At 38.3% G+C, this 16,203-nt stretch overlaps 1 protein-coding gene across 6 annotated transcripts in view; it reads left to right on the plus strand.

The window, feature by feature from the left end:
- DENND1A (DENN domain containing 1A) overlaps window positions 1–16,203 on the plus strand; it is a 535,812-nt gene that overhangs the window by 164,134 nt on the left and 355,475 nt on the right. For 5 of the 6 annotated variants that reach the window (XM_068552005.1, XM_068552010.1, XM_068552006.1 and 2 more), the window contains 2 exons: window positions 3,962–4,011; window positions 14,878–14,997. In XM_068552005.1, coding sequence (XP_068408106.1) covers window positions 3,962–4,011; window positions 14,878–14,997 — 170 coding nt within the window. The remainder of the gene's footprint in view (window positions 1–3,961; window positions 4,012–14,877; window positions 14,998–16,203) is intronic. The other variant, XM_068552009.1, reaches the window with a different exon arrangement.

Raw genomic sequence — 16,203 nt, forward strand, 5'->3', positions numbered from 1 at the left:
TTTACCAGGTTTTTAAGGGAATAGCTCGGTTTCATCAGAACATAATCGACTTTGTCCAGATTGGAATAAGTTCCCTTGATGGGCCTTCTGACTGCATGAGAATTCAAATTGGGTGAAATGAATCCAAAGAAGACTGAGATGAATCTTGAATTCATTTCTGATTTTCACTTGCAAATGAATCCAGTGTTAGGGTTGTTGATTTCATATTTTGGTTCACACTCTGAGATTTGGTATCTCCTTGTGGGCAGAGCTTTGTAGATGTTGTTGCTTTTCTACTGCATTGTGCGATCTGCTGCTTAATATACCCATAACTGAAAGGTTAGTGCAACTGCCTGCCCTCCACGCTCCCCCCTGCCCCTTCTGCTCTTACTTATTCCCACATGAAGTATTGTATATTGTGTTGGGAAGAAAAGCCCTTTTGGAAATTGCCTATTTCATAAATTGTCTGGTGACACAAAGGGGTTGAATGCTGTATTCTTGTCTCATTTATTTTGAAAACTTTGCTACTGAACTCACCTTAATCAATGAGCTCAGTGTTGTCTCCAATAAGTTATGTGTTGGATATATTGATTGGGAGGGATTTTAGAAAACCCGTCTGGGGTTTATAATGTCAGCAGTGTTTTGATTATGAAAAGAGTTGGAACCTGGGGACATGGAACCAGGTGGCAAATGTCCTAAAGCCAGTGGTGACATGGTGGACTGGTTCCCTCCTGGGATCTAGTTCATGCCCTGCACTTTAACTGTGGTGACTGGCTACTATAGATGCACTTTTTGCTCATTAAAATGTTAAAAAATCAAACTGTACATAAAAAGATTTGTGAAAATATAAACTTGGGAATTGATCTGGAGAGCTGGCGCAATCTTCCCCACCCCCTCCCTGCCTTAGCAACGAGGTCATTTACATTTCATCAGCTGTATTGCATCTCCAAGATCCGATTTATGATTTACGTGGCCGTTGAGGTTGTACTGAGGCTGGTTGTCTGAAAGAGCTTGTGTAGGCGAGGGAGGGAGGGAGGGAGAAAGAGAGAGAGAGGAGAGAGAGAGAGAGAGAGAGAAGAAAACAGGAGAATTACTTTCTACAAAGAAAGTTCCCTAGCCAAAGACACAGGTTCAAGAGAGAAAAATGGGTTGGTAACTGGCTAGTGACTGTTTTCCCAGTAAAGTTAATATTGAAAGACTGTGGGACACTCTGCTATAAGCGTGATGCTCAAAATATGTTTAAATCAGGGTTTTAAAGTCCCCTCTCTCAGAGAGTGGTACTTTTCATATTGAAGTAATTGTGTTTTTCTTTGGAAAGAGAGGATAAGGTAGTTAGTTACCTGTTTATATATAGGGAAAACATCAGTATTAAGAAAAATTGGTTTATTTCAGCAGTTTTTATTTACAGGAAACATTACTTGTTTTCCCCTCCCTGTTCCTGTCCTCCCCTTCCCAAACTGAGAAGTTTGATTTTTCAGTTCTGATTGAGATAATGTGTGAATTTGCCTAACACAGAGCAATGCTCATTTTTGTTTTCTCCTCTGACAGCACACTACCGTGCTGTTTGACTTAAATTGGAATATCAAACTCTTGTAATATCACAAACATGAAGAAACATATTGTAATGCACAAACATGTGCCTACATTTGCCTATGTTCCCTTCCCCCCTCCCCTCCCCCTGCCCCATTGCTTAATTAGACTTATCACTGCTTTCTTGGGTAAAAAGGAAAGCTCTTGGGAGGTGGGTTATACTCAGCCTACATTGGGTATTTTGATATTTGTTCTAATATTATCTGACAGACAAGTTCATGGTTCCTTATTACTCTTGACATTAGAAAGTGGTAAGTAGTTTCTGTATTGTAGTGAGTAATAAGTTGGGCATATTAGATTTCTCTGACTCTGCTGTAGCCATGGGGGTCCTTTCTTTCAAAAATCTTGAGGGCTTTTGTCAGCTCAACTCCAGCATAGAGTAGAGGAGTACGTCTGCATCTGTAACTTTTGAAGGGTAAAGGATAAATGTCTTTGTAGCTGGTGTTCACAATGAGTGAGCACTGGGGACTGAGTTTTAAAGAATGCTTGGTACATAAACTAAAGTCAAGCAATGCTTTGTGGTATTTGAAACTTGATGTGAAAGGAATTTGTAAGGAATTTCTTTTTGTGTGTAAATCCTAAGAGTTTTGTTTATGGGGGTTATAATATATTTTATAATTAAAACTGCAGACATTAAAATGAATGTGTTGTATGATCTCTTTGCCAATATTTGCCTGATAATAACATTATGCATTGAAAAATTGCTATTGTTCTTCTGATTCCCCATTACCTATTGCAATTTATTTTACTATGAGTTTTAAAACAGTATGTGTATGGTCTTATGAATATGCCACATTATGAAATTAACTAATGTATCAATAATGCCTCAGGATATGCTGAAGTATTCGTACCCACCCTTTTTCATTTTTCACTTTTCTATTCCTTTACTGTATCATGACATGCCTTAACAGTGCTGTGATATACATCCAGCCCAAAATGATATTAAAAAAATAGGATATGCTCAATTGAATTATGTAAGCAGAACATGCTCTGGCAGAGAAAGTCAATGTGCTTTCTGCTTCATTGAGTGGGTTATTAGATTGATGTGGTTTATTTCTTGAGTGATAGAACTGGTTTTAAAAATAAATGAAGCGAGAAGCATCAATTCAGTTAGCATTGATAATTCATTATTATTGGTTAGAAAAGTGCTACATTTGTAAATTGATCTTTAATTTATCACTTGGATTAGGATTTGCTATGGGCAGGTTTGTTTTAATTTGAACCAGCTTCTCAGTGACTGAAAAATGTGTTCTTCATTTTGTCTTGAAGTTGGATTTTAAATAGTTAAAAAGCAAATCAAATGCATGAAAGGAATACTTTTTTAAAATTTATAACATTGGTCTATGAACTTATGATAAGCACCAACTGTGGTCTGTCCAAGTCTGCAGTTAAAATTAAGTCAAGTTAGAGAAAATTCTATGAAGGAAGTAATGATTAATTACTTGGGTCTGTGTGTTGCTGTTTGTATATATTCTGTGTACGTGAAATGTATCTATTGGGAAAAGTCACACACCACTGTATGTTATGTCTCATATAGTATTCTTAATGTTAGAAGTTTCTCTTTTATGAATAAGTCTTTGAAATGTCACTCTAGGTTTTTTTTTTGTACCCTTTTTGTATACTTCCCCTGAGTAATGTGCTTGGTTTTATGTACCTACATATTTGTAAAAAGACATTTAAACTGGTAGTTTGCTTTGGATTTTTATAAATTACAAGTAGGTAAGTGTGTTCCATTTTGATAATGACGTTTAATGATAATGACTAAAAATACTGCACACTTAAAATTGTTATAGTTTGATTACAAAATAAATTCATGCTAGAAATGGCAACTTCTTTATAAAGTAAGTAAATAAAGTTTTAAACTCTAAAAAAATGTAGTTGACAGTGTTCGGGGACAATTATCTTCCAGTTGGTTTTCTATTTTGCTTGTGATTTGGCCTATTGATGTTGGGAAGCGTTGTCTAATCCTGGCCCCCTCTGTTCCTAGGTAACAGGCAAAAGCGGTGCCAGCAACAGCGGCCCTGCCAGGCCAAACCCATGTGGCTCGGTGTTATTCACTCTGATCCATATGGTCAGGCTGGAGATGGTCCCTGGAGGGGTGTTAACACTCAGCAACCCACCCGCCTCCCTCCCTTCAGAGCTTTCCTGCATGGCTCCTGCTGCTTGCCCATGTGTGATTCTTGATTAATTTTTCATTTTTAATGAAGTTTGATCATGTTTATTATTTCTCATGATTGACTGCCTGGTACTCCTCCCATGTAATTGATAAAGCCCATATTTCTTCATCTGTCTCCTCTTTCTTTAGGGTAAAGTTGCTAGGTTGTGTGCCATGGTTAATGTTAGATTTATTGGTCCCATTAGATGTATAAATTATCTCTCTTTCTCTCCACAGGAAGTTCTACAGACTTTGACCAAGTTTTGTTTCCCCTTCTATGTGGACAGGTAGTGTCAGATTTTCAAACTTTACTAGAAAAAAAAGTGTCAATAAACCTGCTATGGAAAATAAAAACCATACCATTCTTAACATTCTGTCTGTTTAACCATGATTTAAAACACCTATGTTCGAAGGAGAGTTGCAGTATTCTCCTTTCCTGGGGATTTTATTGACACTATCAAAAAGTTTAAAGCCTAGAGCTTTGCATTGATTAGTTTGTGAGATATATTTTGCATGACATTAAATTTTTTATTTTGGTTATCAGACTCAAACCATGATTAAGAATGGTTGGCATTTAATCCAGTGCTATTTAATTTTTATTGAAATAGGGATATATTTGACTTAAGCAAGTAGTATTACATAACTCCATGGCCTTATGAGTATTATATAGACTTTGTTTTTCTTAGACTTCAACTTAAAATTTAAATCAGCATAGGCCCAACTTGTTTAAAGGTGTTCAGCTATTTAAAAAGCACATTGCCAAATACTGTCTTGCATTTTGTTTAGGTGTCTAAGAATGGTATCTCTGGGGAAATAAGCATTTTCAGTAGATTTCTAGACTGAAAAATAAAAATCATCTATACATTTCCTTAGTACTTGCATTATGATTAACTGTTTCTTGAAGTGATATGAATATCAGAACTTGAAGATAATTAGTCTGAGGGTCTTTTTTTGTTTTTTTATTTTTAAATAAGCCAATAGCTTATTTTTTAAAACAATTTTAGAAGAGCTTTTTTAACTTATAAAACTATAATTTACTAATAATGCTAATAAAATGACAAAACAGTCATCTTAATCTTATTTTCAAGGAAGGTCTATTGTATTTTTCATTACAGTTTAAGCATTGTTTTTGCAATCATTTATTTTTTCACTTCATTGCTACCTATTCGTAATGTTGTCTTCATGGAAAATTGAACTATTAGACTGTATAAATGTTAAGTTCCACTTTTAGCGACAGAGGTTTTAGAAAATATCATTATAAATAATAAGTGCCATAATCTGTTCCAAGAAAGCTATGCAATGTGCCCATCTTCAGGAAGGTTCTATCATATATTTTAGTATACCCAGACGAGGCAGGCCTGAAAGAGTTTAGTGATTTAGAGTGCATGTGGGTAGTATACTGTTTGGATCTTTTCTGCACTTTGTAGTAGCAGTGTCCTGGTTTATTTGGCATAAACCTAAAAATGGTGTGAGATGAGAACTGGTAGCCAAAGGAGTTTAAAAGAATACTAAAAAGCAAAGGAGTACTAAAAAGCAGCTTTGGAATGTTGCCAGCCACTTATAATCACTGTTTTCTGTGGTTCTAACATGTTATTTTTTAAAGCCAATCAACCATTGTAGTATTTCCAGACTCGGGCCTTTTAAAATCCTGGTACCAGGGCTGTTTTAGTAGCAGGTTGATGCTCAAAACAGAATAGCCTTAATTTTAAGAGGGTCAGCCTTTGTAATGAGAGTCTTCTTGTCTCTTCTTTATCCTATTCCTTCTAAAAATAGCAAGGAAGTAGGGTTTTGTTTAGAGACGTTTAATGCAAACTTCACATTTATATGTATGAATTAGTGATGCATGAAATCTCCTCCAGTTGCTTATAAAATGTATTACAAATTATGGCAAGGGCATATTTATACAAATTAATAAAGGTGAAATGTTTTTAAAATGTGGCTAGGTATTTAACAAAGAAAGATACGAATATATTTTTACATGACTCCTTGATAAGAGTGGTGATCTGTTTTGGATAGGTATTCCTTAATTGACTTTATAAACTAGTATTAGAAGAAATAAGCAATGAGATTAAATCCCTCCCAACACACACACACACACACACACACACACACACACACACACACACACACACACACACACACACACACACACACACACACACACACACACACACACACACACACACACACCCCTCCCTATCTCATGCCACAACCTGTCTGGGTGATTACATTCTGAAATGGAAGAAAAACAGAGTCCTTAAGTTGTAGTGCTAAAGTCTGTTTTGTCACCAGTAACGGCTGATGTCTTTATTTTGTTAGAAAAACATCTTTCTTCTAAAACGCTTCTCTCCAAATTACCTTCCCCTAATCGTGTTCCTCATTTTTTTTTCACAAAACAATTTGGGACAGAAATGTCTCTTTATGGATATATTTTAATCTTTACTGTATACAATGGTTCTTTCTTACATTGTATTGTATTATGCACCCTGTAGGCATTGATAACTTTTATTGATACAAAAAAATCACTTTAGTTGGGGGACTATATTTTTTCTCTTCTGTTGCCCCACTTCTAACTGTGGCATACTCCACTGCAGAAGAGATAATAATAATTAAGTTTGTTTACAAAAAATACAAAGGTTCTAATGTCACTGTTTATTATTAGCTCGCAGTTAGCACTGTCAAATAAATATGCCCAGATTCCGAGGCCCACAAAGCCCCCCAGAGGTATTTATGATGTTGTTTGACTTAGAAAATATGTCGGCATGGGAGATGAGTAATGCCCCGGGTGATTACGTTCAAAAAAGAAAGCTACCTAATCTTTTCAGTATCTGTGCTTTTCTACCTCAAGAAACAGTAAATACAACTTTCTGACATTTCTAGTCTATATCAAGAGTGGGATTTTCACAGTCGTCATCAAATCACCCATTAACATTGACATCTTGCTGTCTCTTCTGTTGTTTTAAGGTTTTTCTTTCTGAAACTAGGACTTATGAAAAATAATAATGCTGGTAGCTCTTCAAAAGAAAGTGCTTTCTCATGTGTTATCTCATTTTATTCTCCTGTCATAAAAGATGAGAACAAGTGCTGTTATCGTCATTGGAAGAAATCTAAGCTGTAGAGAAATTGTGACTTGCCCAAGGTCCGCTTAGGCTGCTAGCACAGTCTAGACATCCATCTCCCAAATGAGTACATTTCTCAGTAGACCACCTTGTGGGAAGACTAGTCACCAAATAGAGGGAGGTAAAGAAGGAAATTAGTATTTCAGTTCTTAATTGATTCTAGTCAACATGCTGGACATTTTTACAGTAATACCTCATTTATTCTTCCCAGCAACTCTAGGAGATAGGTGGCGGTGGTATCTCTTTTACAAAAGAGCAAAGGAAGGTTCAGAATGTGTAGCATTATGTTGGGTGGTATGGAAATTGTATCAGTCTTGGAGCTCTGCTGTCCATGCGTTTCTCAGTCTAGTCCAGAATGTATTGTAAAGACACAGTAAACAATATCTATCCAAAAGGATAATGAGGTTGGGAAAGACTGAGATGGTCAGAGAAAACATCATATAGTGGGTGAGGCTTGTGTTGAGACTGCAAGGACAGCAAGAAGGGGGTAAGTGGAAGGGAGAGCCCAACACCCCACATGCACTGAAGAGCAAGGTAGAGGAGAAACCGCGAATGAGCCTAGAGATCTAGAGATCATTTGGCCAGAGCAGATGGAACCTCCTGCTGAGAGGGTAATGTGTGCCTAAGAGCTTGGGCTCTGACTACAGGAGGCCTTGAAAATGTGTGGGAATAAGACCACAGGATTTTAAAGCTGAAATTCATCTGGCTTAAGCATCCCATTTTACAGAAGGGAAAGTAAGATCCATAGAGGCGAAATGACTTCCTTATGTCACAGCTATGTAATTACAGAGCTGGGGGGTGGGGGGACGGATAATCTTATTCCCAAGCAAGAGTTATTTCTACCCTACCCTGTACTTGAAGCACTTGGTGGAAAGGAGCAGTGAAATGACAGCGCTGAGATTCCTGTATCGCTCTCAAAAAGTTTTTATTATTGATGAAAGCAGTCTCTTCAAAAAAATAAAAAAGATTTGAATACCATTTCATATTGTGGTGCTACTTACTTGCTCTTGATAGCTGGCAACCTGCTTCAGTTAGTCAAAGCACTCAAGAGACTCACTGGATGATGGAAAAGCTATTCTTCTCCATGTTTGTGCTTATCTTCTTTCAGAACCCAGAAAACCAGCTACGATTCAGTTGTCCTGTTAATTATACTAGTACACACAAGTGACATGAGCATGAAGTGAAATGACATCTTTTCAAGGGCAGAGGCATAGTTTAATGATTTAGGATGTAATCACAGATGCAAATGTGGTTCAAATGCTATTTACCATTTTATTATGTATCTGTTATGTGCCACTCATTGTGTTGTGTTCTTTTCCTGCATTAAAATCTTACACGTTTGCAAGGTTGTCATTATCATAATGCCACATATGAGGAAACAGAGGCTCAGATAGGTTCGCTAATGTGCCCAAGGTCCCACCATTGGTAAGTGGCGGAGCTGCTGTGGGAACCCACGTTTGTCTGACTTCCAGTTCCATCATACTTGTTCTATATCATACTGCCGTTGTTAGATCCATCACACCACAAAGAAAGTCACCAAGCAAACTCTTAACATTTATTTCAAAGGCAATATGTAGTTATTGTAAAAAAGTAGAAAATTCAGATAACTGAAGACAATGAAACCCATTTTTATTCAGATAATTGAAAGAAAATGAAACTAAGGCGCACGATTAGTGCATCAGTATGTGTCTGCCCAGACCTCTCCTCTCGCTTCCACTTCTATACATTCATCCTGCTGTGCTTTTCAAAACTGAATCCATTTGGCCACTTGCATCCCTTGTTTTCTACCGTTGGTTTAGTCCCTTGGTTTAGCGTAAGCTCTTGGTTAAGCTGTGCCCCATGGTCATTTTCTGTAACATTTGAGAACCATGAAGCAATTGGGCTTTAGTGGACAAAGCATCGAGGGTATCAACCAGGAGACCTAGGTTACAGTTTTGGTTCTGCCGTTGACTTGCTCTGTGCCGTGAGGCAAGTGGCCTCTCCCATGAGTACCTTAGTTTCTTCATGGATGAAATGAGGGAATTGAACTAGATCTCTGCTGTTCCTTCTAGTTTTGATTCTTTGTTTTGTTTTGATACTTTTTCATTCTCCAGTTATGATTCATTTTTACATTGTCAGGCTCATGTAGATAAGGGAGTGGAGGGATCTCTGTTCTTAGAATTATCCAGTGAGTTTCTTGAGCAGAGTGTGTGACCTACTCTTGGTCCCCAGGCATTTTGGGTCAATGCCATTTTTGCCACTTGGATCTTTGAGTAGGGAATGTGAAAAACTCGAGTCTTAGGCAGATGAAAGTTGTGTTTATGGAAAGAAACTTTGAGGCTCATGTAACTAAAGGGTGGGAGATGTGGTAGTTTGATAAAACTTGATTCCTGCCTGATGTCTCATATACAGTGAAGGAAAGGAGAAGCAGCTCTTATGGATGCCTTGCAGTAGATGGCCCAACAGGTAATTGCTAGGAAGCTGTAATAAACAGAACAGCAAAATATTTCTATTCCATTTCTCAAATTTTATGATTTCATAACAATAGTAATTATTTTCATTGTGTACCTATTAGATGCCAGTTACTTTGTATACATTATTTCTAATCCTCAAAACCACTTTGCAAGGTAAGTATTATTCCCATTTTAGAGATGAGGCTCAGAGAGGTGCAGTAACTTGCCTGTGGTCACATCCATAGTGAGTGGCATATCTGGGATTCTAATCCAAAGTCCACACCTTACTGTTTCATCTTCTTTCTCCTGCATCATAAGATCTCTGCCTCTATTGAATCATTCCCAACAGCTTAAAAACAAGCTCTGGTATTCCTCCATCCTAAAAATAATACCCATCTTTGACTCTTCATTCCCATTCAATTACTGCCTAATTCTCCACTTCTTGGAAGAGTTACCTACACATTTTAATTTATTGCTCAGCCCTCTTCAGCTTCATTCTACTAGAGCTTTCCTTATCAAGACTGTCTAAAACCTCCATGTTGCTCAATTCAATCGACATTTTTTTCTCTTATCTTGATGCCTGTGGATTTGGTCGACCACTCCCTCCTGCTTGTTCTGCCTGGTGGTTCTTCTTTTCTTCTTTGATGGTCTCTTCTCTACCCATCCTCTAAATTGGTATTTCTGTAACTTAGTCCTGGATCCTCTTCTGTTTCTCTCAATTCTCTTCCTAAGTGATGTTATCCTTTACCATGGTGTTAAATACCATCTTTGTATAGATGATTTCCAAATTTATAGCTCCAGCCCAAACTTTTCCCCTGATTTCCTACATAGTATGTTCAGCTATGTACTGGACATTTCTATTTACAGGTTTCTTAGACTTAACATGTCCCAAATAAAACTCTTGGGACTCTTCCCAAACACGTTAGACTTTCCTACCATTAAATGGTAATATGCTGCCTTTTTACTCCATCTCAGTCCATCTGCTGGCTCTAACTTGGATCTATCCACCTGATCCATTTTCACTCTCACTACAAGAGTTAAGCCACCATCCAATCTCACCTGGACTATTGCTCTAGCCTCCTGACTGTTTCCTCTGTTTCTACTTTTGCCTTCTTCCAAACTGTTCTGCACATAAGAGTCAGATAAAAATTTTAGAACTGTAGACCAGACTGTTATTCTCTTGATTAAAATCATTCAATACCTTTCCATTGCCCTTATTAATCAATCAATCAGCCAATCCTAATTCTTTACCATGGTCTATGGGGCTCTCTGCATGATCTGGTGCTTGCTTTATCTAGCACCTTCTTTTTTTTTTTTTTTTAAACAATGAAATCATATCAAATGTTTATAAGAACATGAGTATTTGCAATTTTTTTTTAATTTATTTTTTTTTATATTTATTTTTGGCTGTGTTGGGTCTTCGCTTATGTGTGAGGGCTTTCTCTAGTTGTGGCAAGCGGGGGCCACTCTTCATCGCGGTGCGCGGGCCTCTCACTATCGCGGCCTCTCTTGTTGCGGAGCACAGGCTCCAGACGCGCAGGCTCAGTCCTGGTTGCTCCGCGGCATGTGGGATCTTCCTAGACCAGGGCTCGAACCCGTGTCCCCTGCATTAGCAGGCAGATTCTCAACCACTGCGCCACCAGGGAAGCCCAATCTAGCACCTTCTTAAGCCACTTCCTCCATGTCTCTGGGGCCTTAACTGTACTGGTGACCTTCTAGTATCTTGAACATGCCCAGCTCTTTCCAGCTGAAGAATCTCTGTGCAGCTCTTTCTCTGCCTGAAACACCCAGTGCCCTGCTTGTGGAGTGGCTGCTCCATCCCATCCTTTAGGTCAGTATTGTCATCATTTTTGAGAAGCTGTCTCTGACCACATTGTCTCAGTAGGGCTTTTCCTTCTCTTCCACTTTCTTCTGTCTTTGTTCTTTCTTTCATTTCATATAACACTAACACAAGCTGTATGCTTTGAGTTTATTATGCTTCTCCAACTAGACCGGAAGCTCCACAGCAGGATGGATGTTATGGTGCCCAATATAGTTGCTCAGTTTGTAAGATGGGTAACTAAACTTAAAAGTGAGGCTGATATAGAAAATCTGATTTCTCACTGGAAGATTGGAATCAAACTATCCACCCACTTGCTTCATGCCATTTATACACTGAACCTATAAATAACTTGAATATTAGGCAAAATGCTGTAGGAGGGGTCTTGAGTGGCTGACAGGCATTTAAGAGGCAGCATGAATTTTAAAGTCTGTGGTTGGAATGGTCATTACTTTTCTCCTCTGTTTTCCGTATTCACCTAGGCATGGGAAGCACAGCTGAGGGTGATTTTGGTCCTGGTCTCCTGGCTTAATTCTGGAAATACTCAAATTTGGTTTCTCTTGCTTAGTGGGAAGTGTCGCTAGTCTGTTTGATGAGACAACTATTTGAATTCCTCACATACCTGATTTCCTTAAACCGAGTTGACAACTTCTTGGGAGGGTTTTCATTGTGTTTGGTGCAGCATGGCAGAATGGAAAGGACTTTGAACCAGAATTGGGCTTGGGTTTTTATTTTGGTCCTGGTTACTTTGAAAAAAGCAAACCCAAACCACCACCACAACAAAACATCCTGAGCCTCAGTTTCCCCATCTATGAAACAAGAGAATTGGATGAGATGGTTTCTAAGATTCCCGCTACCTTTAATCATCATGAAATCTCTGATTCCTGTAAAAAATGCATGGATTCTGATCCTGGAGGTAATCACAAAAACTGCAGCATTTAAGGAAACCAACCCTTTCCCCAAAGTCATTTTTATGGAGAAATAGTAGAGAGGGAATGACAAATTCCTTGAAGATTCAGACTCCTTTGAGTTAATCTGAACTCAATTTGACTGTTAATTTGAGTGTCCAAGGAAAAAATATTTTAGAGTTTAATGGTCTGGGGCTCTTAATGACTTGTACTTCACCCTACTAGGAATTTAAAAGGTGAATCAACTGAGAATGATGTGTCCCCTTCTAAGTTGTGGCACCCCAAAAAGAATCTTTTTCACTTTAATGCAAGAATGAGTAACTCACTTGGTCACCCAGAGGACTCCCCCTTGCTGAAAAGATGCTATAGAGAGGAAAGAAAGGCAGCCTTCCCTTCTCCACTTAGAAGTATTACAAAGCTGAGTCAGTCAGGAAGATTCTAAGCAAATGGATGATTTTAATATGAATTTTAGTTTTCATTCAGATGGTAGCAGCTTGTATCTCTTTTATTAATTGTTCCTACTATGGTCTAGCCTTTATACCAAATGCTTATCTCACTTATTCCTCAAATATGCTTTGGGTTGGGTGGTAGTTTCCAGGAGAAGAAACTGAGCTACTTAGAGGTTAAGTAACTTGCTAAATTAAGGCCCAGTTAGCAAGTGATTGAATTGTGATTTGAACGAAGTAAATGAGTAATGAATCTTTCTTTGAGCCTACAATGTAGCTGAAAGAATTTTCAGCCTTTTTAAAGGTAGTGAAAAGATAATAGAGAAATTAATGACATTCAAATCACAAACCAAGTTGTGTTCCTTCTGTGTCCTTTTCCTAGAAATCCTGGGTGTTTTCTTTTCATCTAGTCCTATCAATACCCTTTCCTTCTAGGATGCTTCTTTTTAAACAGTCTAGAAGTGAAATCAAACCCTGAGTTAAAATAATGAACAGTCATATTTTATATGATCACATAATAGTATTTCATAAAAGCATGACCTTATTTGTAACTTAGAATCATCCTGACCTGTTGGTTTAAATATTTCAATAATACAGGTTTTCCCCCTCCCCCAATGAGGCCCACTTTTTTCCCCAATCACTTTAATTATGTGAGCTAGAATCCTGTTTCTCACACATCTTTAGTTCTCAACCTTGTTAAAATTAATCATATAATCCCCCTTTAAAACATAGTATTAAATCACCATAGTAACACAGTATCCAAGCTTTATAGATAAAACATAACAGCCATAAGAAGGTAGTTTGGTGTCCCCTTGACAGCTCTATAACTTTTATAGAAATGTGTTCCTTCTCCTGGCTTGTGTAAGGTGGAGGGATAGCATTACTTACTTACACCTGTTTTATTACCACATTGCTTTTAAATTGCTACCTTGTTTTTGTTCACCTTCCTAGTTAAAAAGGAGAGTTGGAACATTCTTTTCTTTCTGAATTATTTTCTTGTACTCTCTAACCACTCCTCCAGGGCTGGAATTGTTTCCTTTAGTATGACCAGTAGGGTCCATTGACCTTTTGTCCTGGAATACCTTGAAAGTCTCTTTAATTTTCTTATGTGGCCTGTATAAGGGAGTTTTTTAAAAAAAGGCTATCCATATTTGAAAACTTAATTCACATCCTATCAAAAAACTCAATCAGTCTGCCTTTGGAAAAGGCCTGGTGAACCATGATTTTTCATTTCTACTGACAATTTATAGCAGATTATAGGTGAGAGCATCAATTTGAATATTTTATCAATTTGAGTATATTTTGTAAAATATGTTCTGTATAAGATACAATACTAGTTAATGAGTTTCTTTGAATAATTCAATGTCACATTCTAAAATATTATGTTAGCATAAATTTGTGTATTAGAATTTGTAATATTTAACTTCTTTTTAAAAAGGAATCTAAGCTAACTGGTAAACTGATTTTAAAAAGTGGATTTTTTAAACATTTTATAACTTTAAAAAAGAGTTTCTAGATTAATGTGGTTAGTAATATGCTTTTTAATTTTTTGAAGCAGATGTTTTTTATGTGTGGTTTGCTGATTTTTGTGTTGATGCAGGAATTTTTAACTTTTATCTTAAATGTTTTTCTTTAAAACCTTGTTTCCATTTCTTAGAAAATACCTTGCATTGATAAGACATTTGCTATTTCTGTCCTGTAAAATATAAAATATGTTCCTCATAAGTTTGGAAATTATGAAAGATACAGGAATTTAGGAAAATAACAGCTAACCTTGCCCTCTTGAATTCCAGGTCCTCCCCTTAGTAGCTCTGTGAACTTGATTCAGTTATTTACCTATTCAATTCTATAGTTTCCTTTTCTGTAAAATGGGAACATCCGCTAAATTCCAGGGTTGCTGGGAGAGTAAATGAGATGGTGTCTAACTTTGTGGCTGGTACTTCAATTCTGCTTTTGCAATCCCTGTTATTTTCTGAACTAGAGGAATGATCAAGTGAGTAGCATTACCAGCGAGCTGGCAGAGAGGGCTTTGGCGTCAGATAGGTCTAGGTTTAAAATTCAGCTTTTTGCAGTTTACCAGCTGGCACCTTAGGCAGTGCCACTCTAGGTTATTTCTTCATCCATAAAATGAGGTTAATAGAATGCACCTTTCAGAACTGGATGCAGTGTTCAACAGGGACACCTGCCTGAGCTCAGTAAGTAGGAGATTTGGTAGCTGTGATGACGTGGTCACTGCTTGCTGTCTTTTTTTTTGTTTTTAAATACTAGCTCACAGTCTGTTCCCTTGAAGTGTGTAAATTTTAAGTTCATTTATAAAGAATTCCACTGAGAAAGGAAATGTTACAGGTTCAACGACTTGTTGTGATTAGATACTTTATCAGGAAACTTACTGCACATTCATTTTCCCCTTTGTTCTGTCTTTGCCGCAGCCTCACAGTTAGCCAAGTTGGCCAGAACTTTACGTTTGTGCTCACTGACATTGACAGCAAACAGAGATTCGGGTTCTGCCGCTTATCTTCAGGAGCCAAGAGTTGCTTCTGTATCTTAAGGTAAGGAAAATGGCTTTGGCTATTGGCTAGTTATGTGAAACAGTGTCAGCATTTGCGTTGTTCTTCTGTAATTAAATTTTCCAGCTGTTCTTTTTATTTTCCTATCTGTTTCCCAAAAGTCACTGCACTTGGGGCGAAGGACTTCACAATGTTGTCCTTGCACTTTAAGTTCTACAGATAATTGTATTTATTTATTTGTATCACATCCCTTGGGTGGGAAAAGGGATCATTGCTTCTGGGGAGTGTGTAGAAGCTGGAGAATCAGCATGGCTTCAGTTCCTCCTGCTGTTATCTGGAGCTGTCAGAAATTAGCCTGTTAGGCTTTCCCTTGGACATTTTGTGTATGTAAGATTATTAATAAAGTATGTGTCTGTAGCTCAGGACGTCTTGCAGACACTGATTGTGTCCTTCTCAGAGTAACACCCCTGCCCCCTTTGGGTCAATGAGTGAGTAACTGTTTCCCAACGTGGCTCCCTCTGTAGAGGTTTGAAAAAAGTGCAGAATCCTGTAAGAAGGCTTCTTTAGGTCTTCTAAAACCCCCTTCATAGACTAGAATCATACTTGCTTACTGCTCCGTTTCCTCCTGCCAGAGACGTAAGGCATGTTCTGGGGTGGGAGGATGTGTGGAAATCTGATTTTGGAGCTGCTGGCTCTGGGCTCCTGCTGGGAGCCTCCTGAGGGGGAGGTAAAGGCATCCCACACACCCTCCTCCCCATCTGCCTCGGTTAAGTAGGTGTCAGAGGGGCCTGCCTCCTGTCTCTCTCTGCTCATGTGCAACAGCTCAGGGCAGGACAGCAGGGAGGCGCCCCTGACAAAACCCGGGTCCCCAGGCTTGGGCCTGGGGATAAGAGGCCAGACCCTCTATGAATTCCAGAAAGGGTAGTTCTCTGGTGTACTAGTCTCTGCACTTTCTTCTCCTCCTCACTAAGAAGAGACCCCCCTGCCTCCCAAACACACACACCCTCACAGCATGAGGGGGTGAGGGCTGACTTTCAAAGTGCCTGAGCTCGATAACTCTCAGTCAGGACTGCTACCTCTGCATTTCTCTACACAAATCTTATTATCATTATTATTTTTAATCAGTGAAATCAACTTTCTTCTTCATCAAGCATAGCATCTGATTTGGGCGCTAGAGAACAACTGCTGGAAAGACCTTAAGAAGGAGGCACAAAGCCGGCTGCTTTGTGAGGCTGCTGCTCTCCAGCA

Source organism: Eschrichtius robustus, chromosome 10 (genome assembly GCF_028021215.1).
Source record: "Eschrichtius robustus isolate mEscRob2 chromosome 10, mEscRob2.pri, whole genome shotgun sequence".
NCBI classification, from domain to species: Eukaryota; Metazoa; Chordata; class Mammalia; order Artiodactyla; family Eschrichtiidae; genus Eschrichtius; species Eschrichtius robustus.